The sequence below is a fragment of the Agelaius phoeniceus genome, chromosome 1, assembly GCF_051311805.1.
Source record: "Agelaius phoeniceus isolate bAgePho1 chromosome 1, bAgePho1.hap1, whole genome shotgun sequence".
Classification (NCBI taxonomy): Eukaryota; Metazoa; Chordata; class Aves; order Passeriformes; family Icteridae; genus Agelaius; species Agelaius phoeniceus.
The window spans coordinates 25090398-25112152 of NC_135265.1; the positions used below are offsets into that span (position 1 = coordinate 25090398).

The 21755-nt window shown below is 38.1% G+C and overlaps 1 protein-coding gene across 1 annotated transcript in view; it reads left to right on the forward strand.

Moving 5' to 3' along the window:
• Positions 1–21755, forward strand: part of LOC129135042 (putative acyl-CoA dehydrogenase 6) — a 74902-nt gene that overhangs the window by 35494 nt on the left and 17653 nt on the right. Inside the window, exons 3-5 of the mRNA XM_077174966.1 lie at positions 10304–10433; positions 12639–12745; positions 19244–19411. Coding sequence (XP_077031081.1) covers positions 10304–10433; positions 12639–12745; positions 19244–19411 — 405 coding nt within the window. The remainder of the gene's footprint in view (positions 1–10303; positions 10434–12638; positions 12746–19243; positions 19412–21755) is intronic.

A 21755-nucleotide genomic window follows, 5' to 3' on the forward strand; every position in this document is an offset into this window, starting at 1 on the left:
GAACTGAGAGAAGTCTGAGTTTAGCCTTAAGTGTTTAAATAGCAAGTGGTGCAGATGCATCCTTACTGTAGACTTTAATTTGCTATGGCTAAATCTATATTGTATTTCTGTAGTAAAAAATTGCAGCTAAACTGTATAGTAAAAGGGCACTTAACTACTGGGTGCATGAGTTCTTAGGATCATTAATTATAATTCAGGTAGGATTGGGAATCAAGGCAGGTGACAGGGATATTCTGGGGAGGAGGTTTTGCTGGTTCTCTGAACTCATCTCAGTGTCCTACAGATACTTTTAGCCATGTCATTGTTCCCTTTTGCCCTAGATTAATCTCTAGGTATGTTATGGGCCCCAGTGTGTCAAACTGGTAACTGTTTAATAGGCAGTTTGATGTGATTTTAATTGCAAACTGTATTATCATTTTATCTGGTCTGCAGCAGGGTGCTGTTATTCTCTCTTGGAACAACCTGCTTTTCATTGCTTTGCAAGCTGATTTGTTACTGATTTCAGAACTAAATCTATAAGAAGAAAAAATATAATCCTGATCAGTGATAATTTCTTGGAGGAGACAACATTGTGTGATAAAATTCTTATAGAAATAATATAACACTCTGAGTAGAAGGTTCTTTTGAAGAAAATAATCTTGAATGGGGATTTTTTTTTTTTGGTACGCTTACACCACACTGAAAATCCTTTCGCTTTTGGCCAGTAACACACACAAAGCACACCCTACAATGTCAGCATAAATAAAAATAGTAAATAGCATATTTCACACTGGAGATAGCAGTTCAGATCAGAATCCTGTTGTGTCGGCTCTTCTACAAACAGAGAGGAATAATCTGTTTCATTATATGGTCTGGCTGACAAGTCTTTAAGACAAGGATCTGCACAGAATCAATAGGCAAAAATGAGAACTGAGCCAGATATTTGCAGCTCTAGAATATGGTTTAAAACATTTATCCACATTCCTTAAACCAAATAAAAGTTATCAATGAAAATTTTTCTCCATTAAAATTATCAAGAATAGAGAAAGCATGGAGACATATCAGTTTTACTGAAATATTGACTTTATTGGAGAAAATGAAGGGAAAGGCATTGTCCTGACATTGCAAAAGCACTTTCATTTTTACCCCAGAAATGGTTTTTATTGTGATCTTCCCTTTGTGTGTCTTTAAAAAAAAACTAAGGTCACCTGACAGAAGCATACAACTTACTGTTATAAAAATACTTGGATTGTTTCATTTTTATTTAACTTTTGTTCCCTGTTTGAGATCAAACCCATTGCCTTTCCTGGAAAACTGCAAATTTGGGTTTTGTCTTGAAGAGCTCACCACAATCCATTGCTCAGAGCTAGAAATACTCTTTTATTGCTTTACTTTTGCTAGCAGAAAGCAGTTTCAAAAGCAGTCAGCTTTCTCAACAATCACAAATCCAGGAGCTGGTCTCCTTTGGTTTCTGCTGGACTTGGGAATTGAAACCTGTGGAGGTGCTCCAGCAGCACGATGGATGGGATGCCCACAGGGTGAGTGGTTGGGAGCTGCCAGAGACAAGGAGCAGTGGGAGTGGTGGCCCCAGCCCTGCCCATGCTGAAGGCTGTGTCAGCGTACTGGTGCAGATGTTGCCAGCTGAAGAGAATTTATAAACAAGGAAATTATCTAATGACAGAGGGTGTGCTTCTGGCTGCAGCATTACTTGATGGATGTCTCTTTAATAATCTGTTGGCTGTGGCTGTGCTGGGACTATGCTGACCTGCAGTGTGGCAGGCATTCTAGGATGGCATGTTACCTTTTTCTCAGTGTCTGACCCAACATCTCAAGGACTTAAGAAGTCAGCCATGAATGGAAACTAATGGAAATTCATTTAGTCCTTTAAGTCTGTGCTGATCAGGAATTCCTGTGGAAACCTCCTGCAGTGCACTTCTGTTCCAAGTTTGCTGCTACTGAACTAAAACCCCTGTGCTGGCCAGGCTAGCTCCAGAGCATGTCCAAAGTTTATTTCATTATTCACTGCACACATTATGAATTTATTTTTTTTAAGTTACTGCAAATTAACATTTTTTAAGTTTCTCCCCCCAATGCCCAAAATTGAAATTCTGAATTTATAATTCCATTTGTAGATTGCAATTTTTGGAAAGTGTGAACTAGTAAAATTTATGTCTTTGGGTGTGACATATTAAGTGTCTAAAGTTTTCATATCAGACAAATGTGAATTTCCAACAAGCTATTTATTATCTTGGACTGGAATAAAAGATCTTGTAGGGAAGAAAATTAAACATAGCTTTCAGCTGATAAATATTTAGTCTTTGTATTAAATGTTAGCATAGAAATTTTAATAAGTAGCACATGTAATAAAACTGTAATCCTTAAATCACTTAGTATTGCTTCTTATTTTATTTATGTATTTATTTATTTATTTGGAACTCAGAAGAAACAGAATGATGTTTTTAATATTCACTGATACATTAAAGGAATGAAAGTAATTGGATGCCTGAAAGAAATGATGCAGTAAGTCTGCTTTTTTGTTTATAGAGAGCTACAAAACCGAGTACGGTGACTCCTTTTCATCCAGCTTTTAAAAATTCCTTACAAATCTACATACTTGTATTCAGTCCTGTTACTCATCTCTTCTCTCTGTTGTGCTTAAACTGGGGTATGTTCTTTGGGGTATCTCTGTTGGTTACCCATTGATAAGTCAATTCCCATTTTCTTTCCCTCTTGACTTATGGATGGTTGAATGTCTGTGCATTACTGTATGTTCCTTATACTATCTATTTGTGCATTCACACTTAAGATCCTACTGGAAGAAAATTTGCCGTGATGCAGAGTAGCATAAACTTTTTGTAGGAATTTGTGGCAGTCCATGTGAGAGGATGAGTCCTGAATAGAAGCACCAGCAACACATAAGGTTACGTACCTGCTTCATCCTTGTACAGATGTGGGACTAATTATTACCTGTTCAATGTGAACAAATATGTTTAAGACAGAAGAGCAGCTGTTCAGACATTTTTTTGGGAGGAAGAGCACATTTTACATGGGGCTGACAGATGCTGATGACAGATTTTGGTGCTTCTGAGGGCTGACTTATGGTTGTGTCAGGAGGACTGCAGTGGACACACATGTTGTTGGAGGATTTGCTGCAGTGGTGGCCTGATCATCAGAAGGGTGCCCACCTTCAAGCTGGAGAGAGCAAGCATTCACTGCTGGACATGCCTGACAGAGAATTTACTTGAGCATCTGCAAGAAAATCTTAGAGCAGGCTGGTAGCAACGTGTGTGCTCGATGTACGTAAGGAGGCTGGCAGCTGTTGCTGCTTGACTGATCTCAAGCAGCAGGCAGGTTGCAAAGGTGATATCCTTGAAATGCATTCTATGATTTGTTTATGAGCTTGCCCAAAGAGAATCCCCATGAGAAGTAACATGGCTTTTCCACTGGAGCTCAGGAAGGGTGATAGTCAGCCTTTATATTTCTTGACTTCATTTTTCTGTGTGTTTGATGTTTATTTCATTTTCTTTATGCTGTGGCATTTAGTTTGACTGACATTTTTCAATGTACAATAATTGAGATCTGTGCTCTTTAACCTTAAAGAAAAAGCTGTAAGCTATTTTGATTCAAGTCCAATTCTTTGGAACAGATAGATGTTGGATCAGACCTGAGTGGGTGGGAAATAAACTCCATTTAAAACTCCAGGCAAAAGACAACTGAGGAGTCTGTGACCAGGGGTTGCTTAAAGTTTTTCTCTGGCTTTGAGCTGATGCAATAGCTGGTTCCTGTGGCTGTGTGCACTTTGGATCTTCTTTTTCCTCTTTTTTTTTTTTGGCTACTACATCTTTTACATCATTAATGTTTCTTATGTTGCCATGTGTACATTTTCTTCTATTGTACTGCGCAGCTTAGCTTTTCCTCCCCCATAACATTGTTTGTACACATTTTTGGGGGGTTGTGTGATATTGTTTTTAAGAGCTCTGATAATCTTCTGAGTTTGAAGTTTTATGCAAATGTGATAACTAACTCAATGTCACTGGGTGATTCTGCATAACCACATAGAAAATGAAGAAAACTTACAAATTTTTGAGGGATGTTTTAGAAATCAGAGGGTAGCAAGTGCAGGTGTTGGCAACTTGGTGATTCATAATATACTACTCTGGCTTTTTAAAGTGTCCTATACAGCTTTGAACCCTTTTAAAATGTGTCCATGCTGTCTCTAGCTGGGGCCAGGTCTGTGTGGTGCATTTATCTTTATCTACTCAGCAGCAGTATTTATCTGCTCAGTGGCAGGCACTGCCAAGTTCCTCTGTGGTATTTCGTGGTGGTGTTATAGGAGAGTTTTTATCCTTACACTGTGTGAAAGTTTCTCCTTTATTTTATAGTGTAGATCTGTCTTAATCTACAACAGTCCTGCACAGACCCAATCACTTGATTTGCCTTAGTAAATTTAGTTTCTGTGGTGGCAACTGTGATGACGTGTGTAGCAGAACACAGAATACAGCACAGAATAATACAGAGTACAGAAGGAGTTTTGCAGGAACACATATTTTGCATTGTTAATTGCTCTTGGGATTGTACTTGTGATGCCAGCCATGAGTGCTTGAAAAGTAATGAAAAGCCAATCCATATTTTTCCTTTTCTGAGGGCTACTAGATCATGAGTGATACTAGAAGTTTGGTTAGCAGAATAAATCCTTACCTGTCTTGAAATTTTTGGATTAAGTAGTGTCTGTGAGAGAGCAAGTGCTGAAGGTGACTGTGATCTTTCTAGGAGCAACCAAATAAAATCATGAAGCACTATAATTTTTCATGGTTTGGGACAAAATTTCATTCAAACTGGGGGAGTTTGATCTCTCTTACTAAGGTAATCTGTTAAAATGAACTTTGCATCTGTTACAATGGTTTGTTTGTGTCTGGAGGTTTTTCCTTTGTTGTTTTTTTTTAGTTTGTTGTTTTGGTTTGATTTTTTTGTGAATTGATCTGGGGGGGGGAAAAATAGCCCAAAAATACATATGTCTTAATCTCAACAAGACTATAGTGGACTCACCGCTTTTCTGTTACTCTTAATGAGAGGTTCTTTTCCTCTACACTCAGCCAGATGCAAATAACCAAGAAGGCAGGGGGTGTTTTCTGAACTTTATCAGTCTCAACTTTTCAGAATGGATTTATGGGAAATTCCACAAGACAGAGAGTACACCCTTGGTAATTCTTTAAATCCCTTCAATATAAGGCAGAGGAAAAGAATTATGATATGGATTTCTGTACTGCCCTACCTGATGACATTTGCAGTTATGAGATTCAAGGCACTTTGCACTTCTCTGGAGTTTAAATTCTTGAACCATATTTATGACAGGTGAACAAGGTTTGAGCACTTACATTTTGCTTCTGTTGATTTAAAATTGTAAGCTGTGATGAAAACTAGCAATTAGCTTTGTCATCCTAATATCAAATATAGAAGTCTCTCAGACCTATCTGCAAACTGGGATTCGATTCATGCTTTTTCTTTGACAAATTTTAGAGCAAATATTTGGGTTTTTTTGCACTGAGGTAGATGCCCAGAGTAGAAGTAATACTGAGTGATTTTCTTTGGTGTAGGTACACATCATTGAAACTTTGGAAAGTATGTAAACAAACAAGACCGATTATATAGGTTTAAGCATTTAACATGGAGTTCTGAATACAGCTGCATTGTGTTATCACCATCCCTTTATCCAGGCTCACTTAAATTCTTAAAATGCTGTGAGGACCACCTGTTTCACCTTGCTTCAATTCACTTACAGGCTGTTTTCACCACAGATATTGTCATTCCCATTAACAGCTACTAGATGGGGTTCAGAAGCAAATTCCAAATAGAGACACTTGAAAACTCTTCCAAATTTTTGACTAGAGACTTCAAGCCTGTCTCATCATGGAACAGTCATATTTGAACAGGGATCTTTAACAAGTGGAAAAAAATGCTCTGGTCTTCACAAAAGTGAAATGATTATATGAAAGACTTCAGCTTCTCATTTGCCATTATGACTTCTTTTTCATAGACTTTCTGTGCCTTTGTTTTTTCAACTGGTCTTGTCACCAGTGCTTCCATTTTGACCTGTTGCAACTAGAGATCATGTCTTGCTCTTTTATTTGTAGTTTTGGGCATCATTTGTGCCGTCTACCCTAAATTCATATGTAAAACTCCTGATACCCCAAATTGTCAGATTTAGTAGAATGTACACTTGTGTCTTTTAAAAGCAATGTTTTTTAAGATTCACTGTGTTCTTTTGGCACCTATTCCACTGCCAGGATCTACAAACACGACATGTGAAAATTTGCTGGTCTGTATAAAATAAGGAGCTTTTGTGGGTTGGGGAATGGTAAAATAATGTGATGGTGGTGGTTAGTAGAAAAGCAGAGATCCAATTAAAAGGAATAGGTTAATATACAGACCATGGTGTGGTGGGTTCATCTTGGCCAACCACTAACTCACTCCCCCTCTTCAACAGGACAGGGCAGAAAATACAATACCAAGGCCTGGCTGTCGAGGAAAGTCAGGGAGACTGGCCACCAGTTACCATCACAGTAAAAAGCAGACTTGGCAGGGGGAAAATTATTTTTATTTCCTGCCAGTTAAAGTAGATGTGTGTGGTGAGAAGCAACAGCAAATTAAAACAAGATGTTCCACCATCCCCTTCCCAGGTTCATCTTCCATTCTTCCTTCCTGACTCATCTACCTTACTCCCCACCCTAAGCAGCACAGCAGGATAGGGATGGGAGGTTGTAGTCAGTCCACAGCACATCCTCTCTGATCTTCCTTCCTCCTCACACTTTTTCCTTCCTGCAGCTTGGGTCCTGCCCATGGGCTGCAGTGCAGGATCTTTATTTATTTGTATGTTTCTGTGCTCTCTGCTTTGGGCCTTATATTTTAATTTCTTTGTAAAAGAAGCTGAAATCCAACAATGGATGAGATATTCTATTAGGCCATTTAACAGCTGGAAGTTGTGCTATTATCATCAAAACTGTAACAATTTGAACATATCTGAGTTGCCTCTTTCTACCCGTTTTCAGCTATAAAAGCAATAGTGCATTAGACTTTCTGCCTAGTTTAATCTACTTTGTGCTTTGTTACTTTAATTTTCTTGCAAATTAAAATTGGTAATGTAGCCAAACAATTCTCTAAAGGTCCCTCATCTCATTTTAAAGTAAAATAAAATATTTACCCCAGAAATATTTTACATGTGAATATTTAAATATAGTTTGTTATTCTTGATGTGGAATTTTTTTGGTGTGGGGTTTTTGCTGTTTATTTTTTGAAATTGTGTGTGTGTGTGTGTGTTTGTTTGTATGTTTGTAAAGTGATCAAATCTGGAATTGATTTGGTTTCTTTCACTATGGATTTTCACCAAAAATGTCACCAAAATTTTTCACTCCTATGTTAGGCATGGTGTTTGCTCTTCTGAATTAAAATTTAATTGACGTATTAGCATTACATCATAGTACAGATAGTTCCAGGAAGTGGTGTTTGTTGATGAGACTGGCGAATACAAACCTACCACCACCAGCATATTGCCTTTTTTTGCAAATAAGCGTTATTCCAAAAAAGAGTAAGTTCTGTTCCAAATAAAAATTGAAAATTAATTTCATACAAATTTACCATCATCACTGAAGGAGATGGAAATAAGAATGGCTTGGTGGTTTTGTCTCAGACTGAGAGCTGAGTCCCATGACATGGAGGGAAATGTGCTCAGAGCAGTCCCAAAATCTCTGTCTGGAGCACTGGCAATGGGTCTGCGAGCACCAGGCTGCCACTAGGAACTGAGGAAAAAAGGAAATTTCTTTGGTGCTTGTGGCCAGCCCTGCCAGCTAATGCTGTGTGTGACACCACTGGCAGCCTTGCTCAGTGTGGAGGGCCAGTTCTCCAAAGAGATGGGACACAACTGTGGTTAGCCACGGCCTAAATTACCTGGATTACCAGGGTAATAATGGCACAAACTGCACTGACAAATCAGTCTCCACCTTGATCAAGGGGGGCTCAAAAAGACATTGAGCCCCCCATATATATCATTGTTTATCAAATCACTCACATTTCTCCATGAAACTTTAACTTCTTGGCTCCTGGAGCAGAAGTGATGAAAGCTTAGGTGAGGTCTGATTAATGGTTTTATCATTTGCTTCTGCCCTTCCTACCTGCATCTGTGGTTGTCTCTTGTGTTATCTATCCCCAGATTACAAAATTTTGGGATTTTATAATCTCTTTACCCAGCAGGACTTCCCTCTCCACCTTCAGCTCCCAAAGCTTCCTTCTGCTCCTTTACTCCCTTTGGTCAGAAATTCTTTCATTATTATCCTTTTAAAAGTTGGCCTTGGCAGTATTTTGGTTTTAAAGTGTACTGCTTAGTAATTTATCTCAAATGAGAGCAAGAAGAGTCTGTTACGTGGTAATATAGAATGGACAAAGAATGGATCTTTGTGGTATGGACAAAGAATGTCTCTAAGCTGGATACTAGGATAAAGTAGCCTAAGTTGGGTCAGTTTTGTGCATAGCATTCCTTCTGGGAAGTTACTTTTGATAAATCAAAATAAACTAAGGTTTTGATCTGTGAAATTTAAGTGAAAGATGGGAATATAACTGCCTGTTAGACAAAATTAAAGATAAAATCAGTAATAACAGTAGTCTGACAATAAAAGCATTGACTGATATAAAATAAAATTTTAAAAACCTAATGAAAAGAATTTGTGAGGTGCTAGAACTGAAGTTATCTATTATAATTCTGCTATAGATCCATTTCAGATTAGCAAAATCTCTCTCATGCCAGATATCTTTAAATAGTCTTGCCTTTACAGGCACATACATTACTGCTCCTCAGAGCATTTATTTGTTGCTGGGGGCTGTGTAAAGGCAAGAAAATTAGATTATCTGTTATGTTAAACTCATTTACATATTGCTGATGTTTCATTGTACTGCTTAAGCTCCTAGTAGGAACTTTATTTTGTATTTTTAAGAAACATTGTTTTCAAGCAAAAGTTTGGAGAAGTAGTGGGGTTTTTTTAATTCTGACAGTCTAAACTATTCAGTATGACCTAAGGAGAAATGGGTTTTTTTATGCTTAGCCTTTCCTCTTGTGTTTTTCCTTTCAGCAAAGAAAGGATGCACACAGATAGATTTTGTGGGTTTAGGAAACAGATGATAGCATGCAAAGTCCCATGTTTATATGCACTGTGGTGTTTTGACCTTTATTTAATGGTGTTTTTTGTAAACTTCAGAGCAGGTCAGTGAAGGGTGTGCTCAGTGTTTGAGGTCAGCAAGTGAAAACAGGTGAGGGTCATCTGCCCCTTATTGTGTGTGTGAGGGGTGAGGGTTTGTATCTATTTATTTGAAATTTTCTTAGCCGGTCTTCAAAGGAGCTAAAAGAAAAAAAAAAAGAGGCAGCATTATCTAATCAAAGCTGCTCAGTCAACTAATGACGTCAAGTAGTAACCTTAACCTTCACTTTCTCACCGTGTTTCCTTTGGACTATAAGCTATTTAACACAGCTAAAAATTACCTCATCCATCATAGCAATGTAGCCTTTTTCTGTGCTTCACTATGTAGTGGGTTTATCAGCACTGGGCATGGGAATGAGGTGAAGAATAATTTCTTCTTTAATTGAATTTGCAGATTGGAATGCTGGGGGGAGAAGGGCAGCAATGGGCTGTGCTGGCACCAGGCCAGCACCCCAGCTTGTCAGCTCCCTGTGCACAAGAGTGCTTTAATCACTGCACAGACCGGCTGCAGGGTGTGGAATAAATGCATTCAGTGCTGCAGTTGTGTCTAACATGAATTTTGAGCTACAGCAGTAATTTAGAATAGAAACACGACCTGTGTGTGGTCGCGCTCCGTGCTGACTTGGCTGCTGTGTCTGAGAAAGAGGATTGCATGTGTGATGAGAGCGGGTGTCAGGTGTTATCATGGGGAAATAGAAGCACTTATTACCTTGTGGTGTGATTTGTTCATATGACCTTGCTGTTGGGAAGAATAATTTTGCTTTCTGGTATCATTTACAACAGCATGTCACTTCTTCCTGCTGTTTCCAGTAAAAGTAATGAGGCTACTTAGGATACTGAGGTGACTTGATGTGCACATAGATAATTAGAGCAGGTGTCATTCTCAATTCAATTCTCAATATTGTAGAGAATAATGTGGTATTGCTTTTGTGAAAGGGAAGCTGGTAATTATCAAATACTTAAAAATTAGCAGTTAAATGGCAGTTGGCAAATCCTTGCAGTAACAACATCTTTTTTTGCTGTTTTTCTTGTTGCTTATGCCAGTCTAGAATATGAGAATCACAGATTTGTTTTTTCCTCAGAATATGGCGGCATGGGTTTGGACTTCTCCTATAATATTGCAGTGGCAGAAGAGCTGGGAAATATCCGTTGTGGAGGTATTCCCATGGCCATTGGAGTGCAAACTGGCATGGCTACCCCTGCCCTTACAAGGTAATTTTCAGAAAGTTTGGTTTAGCCTAAAACCCAATTGTCATGAGTAGAAAAAAAAAACAATACTGTGTAGATTTACTGCCTAGTTGCTACTCAGTAATGCCTGAGGAAAGAAGCTACTCTCTACTTCTCTCAGTTTGCTTTAGGGGAGAAAATACTTAAATACTTTATCTTTTTTTTTTAATGCTAGAGTTGTACTGATTATATGTTAAAACATAAACCTTGTTGAGTAGTAGATGATATGTTTACAAACATGAAATATTGGTACCACAACCAATTAAAAAAATTTAATTCCAGCATCCAATTTGTTCATGTTTGTCTTTTTTCTTATATCCCAGTGCAGTCATACTAAGAATGCATTTAGTTGTAATTAGTAGGATCAGTCTAATTCTGCTTTATAATTTACTTGTTCTTTTTGCAGCTTTGCAAGGTGTCAGTCCTAAAGTTGTAGCACATATATCATGGTCCCTAAATATGCCCATTCTAGACAATTAATAACTTTTCTTTTTCTCATCAACTACGTCAGTGTTCCCATTTTATTCACTTACTATCATTTAGGCTCCTGCATTTTCTTAATCTGATTTGTAGCGTTTTTTCCTCCCTCAATAAAAGTTAACAACTTTGCTGAGCAAGAAGCTAGCTGTCTCCTGCAAGGCATAGAGACCCACCATCTTCTGAATATAGTGTTGCCCAACTATTTTTTTTTTGATTACAAAATAACATCTTCTATAACCACACATTTGGAAAGAATTCAGCTGTTTTTTGGAACTCAAAACAAAGAAAGACATCAAACCAAAAATATTATTCTAAGCAAAGTCTTGCTGTGAAAATCCTCTGTTGAAATGCTAAAGGTTAGCAAAGTTTCAAGCATTCGAAAGGATTGCCAAAAATCACCACAATCTGCTCTCATAATCTGATTTTCCATGTTGATGGTTGGGCTGTTTGGGGTTTATTTTGACTGATGAATATGCAGCTATGGGTAAATCTAAATCTAAATCATACTTGATTAGGCCCCATGGAAAATTAAAAAACAAAGTTTGCTGCCTAACAGACATGGGCACTTAGTTCCAGTATGATAGAGGAAGGAACTCCAAACTTGCTTCTTGTATTTATTTGGGATTGCTGCTGTGATTTTTAGCAGGGACAGGACTAGGAATTAAGCTCCTTGTGTGCCCCAAATGGAAGTGTCTGCCAGATCCCAGTCTGTTGTCTGGCTGTCCCATGTCCTTTGTGCCAGGGTTGGTTGGAGGGGGTGACAGTCTTAGCTTGAATGAGTGGCACCATTCCTTTGGAAAAACTGGGACAATGTTTTGGAAGGAGGCCCCAGTGAGCTTAAGGAGGCGAGTGGCAATGATGAGCTGAGAAGCCTCACAACAAAGAGGAGGCTGAGGAGGAACTTGGATTTATGGATTCCTGGACACATAGGACATTTCATGACCCAAGGAATTTTTCAGTCACACAAGAAAGGTCTGAGAAGTGGACCATGAACTCACCAGTCACACTGCAAGAAGAAATCAGTGAATCTTAATTAGGACAAAATCAAGCATGAAATGAGATGTAGCATATCTTGAATGGATAGAGTCTTCTAAACAGCAGGAAAACAGTGTGTGCCTCTTAACTGAATTTAAATACAGCCAAGTGAAATTTTTGTGTTAAAATACCATCCAGAGTTTGCTGTTTCCCTTTTTATTTATGTGGAGATAAAAGAACAGCTGGAAGAAGCATTAATGGATTTTACTGAGTGATTTAAATGTAGATGTGAAATATAAATAATTGAAATACAGGTCTTTCCAGATGGTGGCCATCACATGTCAAAAGTTTTCAGTCACTACTAAAACCTGGCAAAGAGATGGTGCAAGAAAACAGACCAGGTCCTCCATCCTGGTGGTTGCAGAGTAGTGCAGGAGCATTGAGAGGAATCCTCAGGGGTTATGTTTATTTAGATCTGGAACTTCTAAAGCAACAGTCATGAAGATGAATTTTGGCCATCTAGACCACATGTTTCTGTGGGAGTAAGATGCCTGAATACTTTTTAAAACTTCTTTGAAATGATTATGACTGCACTTCTGGTGAAGACTCTGAATCACAGCTTTGGAGGGTATTAATTGATCAATGTGTGGGTAGAAAAAAATTTGTAACTAACTTCTGAATAAAATTTACCTTCATAGGGTATTAATATCGTATGTTTTTGTTATTTTGTTGCAGGTTTGGTTCTGAGGAGTTGAAAAAACAGTTCCTCGTACCAACTATAGCTGGTGATTTTGTGGCTTGCTTGGGAATCAGTGAAGCTGGAGCTGGGTCAGATGTCGCAAGTAAGTGAACCTAGCAAACTGTCAGTTTTAGACAGCCTGATGTTTTAATGGAAATAATCTGTTTTTCCTGACCCTTCACTTTGTCCCCATCCTTTGTAAGAAACAAAAGGAAGGAAAGTCTGGTGTGGTGAGGGCAAAAAGTAACATTCCAGGAATACAACACATCCTTCTCATGCATCCAAAAGCAATCAATTTTAACATATTTGTCAGGTGAATCAGTGAAGTAACCCTGTATAGGCTGAGCACAACAGATTAATGCAGCTTTTATGCTGGCCCTAGTTTTCTTCTAGCGTTCTGCTCTGCCCAGGCTCACAGCTGGCAGGAGCACTCCAGCACCTCATCAGCTGCACAGCCATGCTCAGTCATGCAGCTCTAGATGTTCTGACAGGGAACAGAACCTGTTCAGCTGGACTAGAACTGGGGCTGCCTTGACAAAGACCTCTCCACTGAATGGGGGAAAACTACAGAGCCTCTCTGATCTGAAAATGACAGCATCACTTTCAGGATGATTTCCCCTTGTTCATCCTTACTTCACCTCAGCCCCCTTTCTGTCATTCCTGTGAAGCAAAAGTATCTCTCAATTGGTGATTTCTTTATTTAGAGCTAATGAAGAATTTGCAATGTCAAATCTATTATCTTTATGATTTAGTTACTTTACATGCAACTTTTTTTTTTTTTTGGTTTAGTGCAAGAATATGTTTAGAAACCAGGACAAATTAAACTATTATTCTGAAGTGCCTGAGGCATTAAAAAATTTGAAAAATGAAATCAAAACAGATAGAGTAGAAAAAGAAAATATATCTCCTCTGATGATGAATCATGGACTTCACGGAAAAGGGAATAATAAGTGACCACTTTTAGAGGTTTAGTTGTTGGACAGAGCATGGCCAAGTTGACCATATTGTGTTCTTACAAATTACTGAGACATCTTCCTGCAGACAAGCTTGCCAATGTATGACAGACATTTTTTATCCGAGGAATCCTATATCCATCTCCATGAGCAAACTCCTGTTGTTTTTTCAAGGCAAATAGGTAAACATCCAGTGCTCAAGCAGGGTTGCAGCAGGTAGATTTAAAGAATGTTAATGTGGATAATGAAATAATGGCACTAAATCTTCCTGCATATTTTATTGCTGTTTTCCTTTCTGGGTTAATTTAATTTATTCATAAGAAGAATTCCATCACTTTAGTAGACATGTTTATTAAATATTACTTATTAAGAATACTTAATAACTATAAATAATAAATTTAAAATGTTAAATTTCAATATTATTTAAACTGCATTATTGCTTATTATAATTTAAATATTATTAGGATTTAAATAATAAATCTTATAATAGCACTTAATAATTTATATATTAAAGTAATTATAAATTTGAATTTTTCTAATATAAGAAATATAACATCATTTATTTTAATAAACACCTCTCTAGTTTAATTAGATGATCATCAGAAAATTCTAAATAGGAATTTAATTTTTTTGATTCAGTGTTCCAGATAATAAGTAACATAAATATTCCTTGAACAGCAACTTGTTTATCATCTAGTTAAAGTGGTATGATACACTTAGATGAATGCAGTTAAAAACCAAAAACCAATTTGGAATCAAAAAGGATTATCTACTGTATCTATGCTGCAGCTGGGAGACACACTGCAGGATGAAATTAAAATACTTTTTCCTCTGTCCTGGAAGATTTGATCCCTGACATAAATGCCAAATCCAGTTTACAGTGCTTCTGAAGGGCAATTAAATGGACAATTTAGGTATGAGCAACAATAGATTGTGTTCTGAGTTGCACCATCTCCAGATGGCCCAGCTGTAGAGCAGACTGAGGTGTGTGAAACTACACTTGGTGCTTCCTTTTGTTGCTCATGCTATTGGGATGTTTGTGTCCCTAAGAGAAGTGAAGGGACATGGCAGCTGTTCACATGTGAAAGTCAGGGATGTGCTTCTGCCATGTGAGCCAGTATATTTTAACCAGAAGAACGACACAGAGTAAGGTATCTCTCACATTTTTTCCTGCAGTTCCAAAGTTACTGAAGGTGACATGAACACAGAAAACAAAAACAATGTTTACATGAGAACTGAAATGTGCCTCAAACTAATTTATTCAGAATTCAATAAAACGAAAAGGACCGTGTATATTAGTCTAATACAAAATTCATGTCAATTTGAAGGAACACCTATCTGCTTTCAAGTGTAGTTATTTTATGTTGTCCATAGCTGTCACATGGTCACCCACGTGCACCAAAACTAACACAGAGATGGCTTGAGAAGAAAAACAGAATTGTACAGATGGTACAAAAAGTGTCTTTAATTTCAGGATTCTGGTACTACAAAGCATAAACTTTTGTGTCAGTTTGAATGATTTTGTCACATTCTATCTCACTCCGATTCCACAATTTATAGAGTGTAGTCTGTGCGTATATATAAGACTAAATAATGGAAAAAAAACTTTTCTCACACACATCCTCTATCTTCAGATTATGTTCAGGTATCTGCAGCTAGCAACACTGTTCATGTCTACCTCTTCACCATAAATATCCTCTCCATTTTGTCTTAGTGTGTTGCTCGTCCCAGCTAGATGGTGACAGTGTGGGGGGTGACAATCCCCCTCTTTCGGGGCTCCGCAGGATCCCAGCTACCAATGGAGGCACAACATGGAACAAAAAGGCCACAGCAGCAGCACGGGCCTGGGGTGGCACTGGGTTCCTTTATTTGATGTTACACTCCCCGAGTCTCAGGGCCCAGGCAATGAGGGGCAAACAGCAGTTTATAAAGTGGGGGCAGGTCTCAAGTGTGGATACAATGTTCAGCTAATCAGGAGAACCGGGGGGTGGAACACAAGGGAAAGGGATACAAGGGAGGAAAACTGCTTGGGACAGGAGGGGTTAACAACTGGATGTGGGAGGAAAGGGTTTGAAACTTGGCAGAAAAGTAGCTAAGTAGCAAAGAGATAAACCAACACCTGGTTCAATTGAATTACAAAAACAAGTCTGTGTCACTCCAAAAACAAGGGGGAAAAGCCCAAAAAACTACCAAACAACAAATCAAAGTATAACCTGCAAAATAAAAACACATTAAATTACAACATCAGTTGAATCCAGCCTTTCTGCTTTTCTGGATTGAGGTTGTCTTTGAGCATAAAACCCCAGACTTCTGCATGGTGTCTGTAACGGCACAAATACATTTCCAACCCTGGCAGAAGTATTACTCTCCAATACACGATGTTACACAACAGCTTGCAGACTTGTGAATCCTGTGATTAACTGTGGATCATCCTCATTACCAGTTTGCTATTGAAACACTTCAGGATTTAGCAATCACTTTTACTACTTCGTGTCTGAGTACTTGTACTTACCATGTTGAATTTGAAAACTCAAGATCATTCCTTTCTTGCTGGGCCATACTTCAGTTGTGTTGGTGATGTCTCCCAAGTTTGTGTCACAGACAAATTTAAGTAGGGTATTCCTGTCCTTTTAAAGATCATTAATTCAGTAGGTTTTGTCCAGAGGCTGATATCCAGGGAGGGGCTTAACTAGTACTCTCCCTGCACATCAGAACTTCTTTTAATGTAACCTGATGCAATTTCTGCTTTGCCAAGTTCCTTATGCACATTTCCACTTTTGTCCTAATTCTTATATTTTTAAATTTTAACTCATAGTTACCTGGTAGTGTTAATTTCACTTGCTTGAGTCCAATAGGATTTTTCTCTAGAAAATCCTATTTCATAATAAATCAGGTTGGGTTTAAATAAGGTAGCATGAGTAAATTGAATTTTTTATTTCCAAATGTATTTTGAGGCTGTGCAGATTGCCAAAACCAACAACCTCTGTTTTCACTAATTTCAGTCTTTCTTGTAGGTGTTTTGCTTTGTCAACCATATTTGAATCTGTCTGTAATCTCCTGTGAAATATTTATTTTTTTTGAAGTATCCTCCATATGCCTCATTTTTTCCCATCCTCTTTTCATTTCTGTGACTGAAACAGTTTTGTTTGCCACCACAATCTTCTTTGATTTTGCTGGTTTTCATCTGCAAGATTTAACTGAGTTCAACCTGTTGCAATACTTATATTCTAAACTCCAAATTGTAGCTTACTTTCCTGATTAATCTTGTTCATTTCCTGCTACTCATTTCCTGGTTTTTGAAGTGATTATTCATTCAGTTAGACTTGAAGGTATTTCTTTAAAGTTTTCGCTTGTTTTTTTTTCCTGTGCTGATGATGTAAATTTAAGATATGTGTTCTTCATATTTTACTTTAAGGATGTGTGTTGCCTATCTTTGACTGTAATACTGACCTTAAAAGTTGAAGCCAACCTTACCTTTAGTCAGATCTATTTAAGTGCATGGCTGGACTCAAGTGCAGTAGAGAAGAAAATTGAGCCTTGAGTAAGTGTGATTTGAACAGTGATGTGACCAGCCCTCATTGCTTTTATGGCACCAGCTGTGTCATTCACCTCTGGTGATGCCTTGTGCTCTTTCCTAGAAGGGCTCCTCAGAGAATGCTGTGTAAGAGGTTGTGAGAGTCAGTGGTGTGTGCCTACAAAAATCAGCTATGGAGCACCCACTGAAGTAGCCTTTTCCCAGAGATAGGCTCTGTCAGGAAAAATAATTAGTCAAATATTCCAAATTATCTTCATAGCTATATTCCTGAGTCCACTTGACCATAGTAAATTGTTAAGTAGGTTTTCAAAGCCTGCTATATTTTAAACATAAAACTTATGTATTGATTTGATCATCTTTCTTAATCATCTCTAATTAAAGAGAATTGATTATTCACAAGATCATTTGAAATTGTTGTTTCTCAAGTGTTTGAAGCAAACTGAACAATTGAATCTGTAGTACTTGAACATTCTCATTAGTAAGGCACTTGTTCTTTAATCTGTATTTGGGTGGTTAGGCCCCTGTGACGCCATGCCTACAAGAACTATTTACATTTGTGGTAACATCACAGTGCTCATTGTTCCTTTGCAGGCCTTCTATGGGACTTCTATCTAATCTCTCCAGTAGCTGTTCCACAACAAAGGGATGTGTGATGTAAATCACTGTGTATGCTCCCATCCTTGTCACACCATTTCAGTACAGTCATATTTCTTATTCCAGCTCTTGTGTGTCCTTCCATTATTATTTAGTCTCCATGTATGTGAGTGTCCAATGTCTGTGTCCGTGTATTATAAGTGCCAGTACTTTAGATTACTTAAGCTTCTTGGCAGTCATTATTATACAGATTTCATACTGAGCCCTTTGGATAGATTTGCCACAGTCTTTTTATTGGATAAATTCCTCTGTTTCTGCTGGTTTTATCCACATGATTACCATCTCTTTCCCTCGCTTTGGTTCCTTTAGCCATAGCTAAATCCCATACTTCCTTATTTTCTACCTTATATGATTTTCTCCCATCATTTTTCTCCAGTGCCTTCCTTAACAAGACAAATTTTCAGCCATGCTGACCTCAGTCCCAGTTTACCTCCTAAATGTAGATCAGATACTTGGATTTGCTTTTGGTTTATGCTTAGATCCCCAGGGAAGAATGTGCATGTGCAGACTGAGGTGATTGTGTATGAAAGTGTGACCAGATGACTTAAACATGCCTGCCCATTCCACTTGGTGTTTGACTCCTACCCTTCAAGTCTATGATTCCCCTTCAGTGGAGTCTCATGAATTTCATAGTCTTGTTAGATTCACAGGTGCTATTAGGAGTGTGGCTGGGTTCTCTTATACCATCCCCTACTTACAGCTGAATATCTATTGGAGAGTCTTCATCAACTGGGGCTCTTGTCAAAGTTCAATTGCAGAGAAAAGAAGGGAGCCCTTTGGAAACTCTGCTGGAGGATAAATAATAACTAATTATTCTCTCTGGCTGGCTGTTGCAGCTAGGGCTGTTTGCAGCATGATGTGAACCATTGCAGATGAAAATAAGATTGTTTTTTGCCAGGGTGTATAAATAGCAGGTGTTTAGAACTCCTTCATGTCCACACACTCATTGCATTCAGACTTGGCCTTCAATAGCTTACCAGCTTTGAAGGTATTGCAGCACTGTGACCAAGAGCATGCAGGAAATGCATGTTGATTTATGTTTATGCATTAACAGATATGGAGGTTTGTGTTTGTTTAGGTCATGACTCTGGAATAAATGGCCTCCTCAGGACTAAGGCACACAGTAAGAGAAACTCTAACAGATCACCTCACAGTGAAATGCTTCTCCCCGTTTTTGACCACCACATTTACTTAGGAAGTTTTCTGCTCTCATCCACTGGGATGAAGACTCCACCTAAAGGAAAGTGGGAGAAGTAGTCCTGTTTCCCTGGCTTGCCTTCCAAGAGTTTTCTAGACTGCTTTGCCTTATGGCCTGGAAGAGTTATAGGACAAGGGAGTAAGAGGGAGAACCAAATAGTTTTCTGTCTTGAGGGCAAGGGAATGACCCTGCCAGTCATATCTGGACCAGTATACCCCTCCTTCACAAGAATAACCCTTCATTTCCTGTGTTTTGAAATAGATATCAAGACAACGGCCGTGAGAAAGGGCGATGAATATGTCATAAATGGTGGTAAGATGTGGATTACATCCGGGAGCCAGGCAGACTGGATGTGCCTCCTGGCAAACACCAGCGAAGGACCTCCCCATCAAAATAAATCTCTCATATGTCTGCCAATGAATCTACCTGGTAATAACACAGCACTCTTTGACTTCTCATTTGATTTTATTGGTGTTCTTTGTATGCCTAATACAAGAAAGAAAGGTGTTCAACCAAAAATACATCTAGAGAAGTTGTTCAGATACATTTTCATGGAAATTATTCATATCCGTATGAAAATAAAAGGATAAAGAGTTTAGAGATTTCAAACTTGGGAAATACCTCTCAAGCCTGGTGGGCTTGCTGAAGAGAGTTGAAGGCATATTCAGGGTGTTTCATGGCTGTGCTGTGCAAAGGGATCCCTTCACCAGGACACTATTATCAATTAAATTTAAAAAATAGTCTAAGAGTTAAATGTGGGCTGGAGTGAAAGATTCAAATATCCTGGAAGTAGCGACTTGGTTTAGAACAAGACAAGCAATTCAGCTGAAGCCATGGAATAAATACTTCCCAAGCTAGGTCTACCAGTTTCAGTGGTACATCCTCACAGTGTCTGTTCCTGAGTAATCTGCAGACCTCACAGAATGGATGAGTGCTATATGCACAGAGATCATCATCCAGACAGGATGCAGTTAAGATTGTGCTGGTGGGGATCTTTTGCAGTTTTGACACCTGTTCAGAAGTTTTTAAACCTTTTAACTCATTTTAATATTTTCAAATATGCAACATATTAATTTATGCACTATATAATATATAGTATATACTTAAGTATATACTTATTAATATTAAGTATTAATATAGTATATTAATACTTAATTTTTAATGTTTATTTGATGCAAAAAACAGTTTAATACAATTTAATAGTTATTAAATCTAGAATAATGTCTATTAATATATTTATATATAAGATATTTATACTCAGGGCTCTTTTGTTCATTCAATTCAGAATATTTTACACACAAAGTATGTGCCATTATTGGCATTTCACATGTAGGAACACACCATAACAGTGAAGGGAATGAATCTATGTTCACTTAATGGATTAGACTGAGAACAAAACCCAGGTCTTCAGTGTTCCAAAAGAGGATGATTAGAGCTTCTTAAGGGAATGTCTTTTAAATGAATTTAAGCATGGAGTAAGTCAAGCAAGTGAGTTGCCTTGGGAATCAAGCAGGTTCTGAGTGAACTGTGAGCTTCTACTACCTCTGCTCATGCAAGACAGGCTTTGAATGGGAGCTCATGGAAGACAGACCTGAGCTGCTTCACTAGTTGTGAACATTATTGAGAAGCAATGAGCAAACATGTAACTTACGGCCAGAATTGCTCTGAATTTCCAGGTAAATTCACTATTCAGCCATCTGCTGACAAACGAGTGAAGTCCTTCTTGAGATTTTTCATGGACGGGTCAGAATGCAAATGCAGTACTTCTTCTCTGAGATCAATCTTCCTAAAACAACAAAGCAACTGACCCACAGTTGGTGGCAGATAAAATACATAGAAATTGACTTAGAGGTTTTCGGCTACTTGGCTTATTCCAAAAAGATACTAGTTGTCATAGCTCTAGGAGGGGGGAGATGTTAGATCTCACAGCCTACACACAGACCTTCTTTACCTGCATTAAATAGATTTAGAGCACAAAAATTGTCTGAGACACCTTATTCTGATCTGCAGAAGTGTAGAAGTCTTCCTAGGAACAAAATTTGTGCTCCTCAAAATGCATGTGTTCTAATTCTTCTGTGATGATACACATATTTATCTCCAAAGGGGTCACAGTACCAAAACTGGTGACCTTTTGAAATGAAGTATTAAGGCTATTGATTGTGCTCTGCGGGTGAGTCATATCAGAAGTGAGATTTTTCAGGAAACTCCATCTGGTTTGATACATCCTAAGGATGTCTGTCTGCTAAAGATTGTGCTCCGTGGAGGGCAGCAGACCAAGGCTGTACGGGAAGTGTCTGTAGGACATCACCGAATGATGCACTCTCAAACGTCTGGGGATGTATGTGTGTCAAAGCTCAACAACAACTGCAATGGAGAGAAAATGTGCTAAATGTACTATGTCTGACTCACCTCTGCAGGCACCAGCCTATATGGCTGGGTAAGGAAGGATCTGCAGTGTATTTTTGCTAAAAATCTAAGGTTTTTTGTATTTATATAGTGTGGTGGGAAGAAAAAGAGAGAGAAAAAAATTCAAACTGAATTATTAACCTCAACAATTGATAGTTTATTGGCTAGACAAATTGGATTTGCTTCTTCTAATTTTAATCTAAAATTTCTTCTAATGTGGGCTGAAGCAAATCATGGTCTAGATTTGACAGACATTGCTGAATATATTTCTCATAAAGGAAGTTTGGATAACAGCACCATGGATCCACAACAGATATCCAAATTAGGTGAATACTCCTCATACAATAGCAATGTCTTAAAAAAGCAG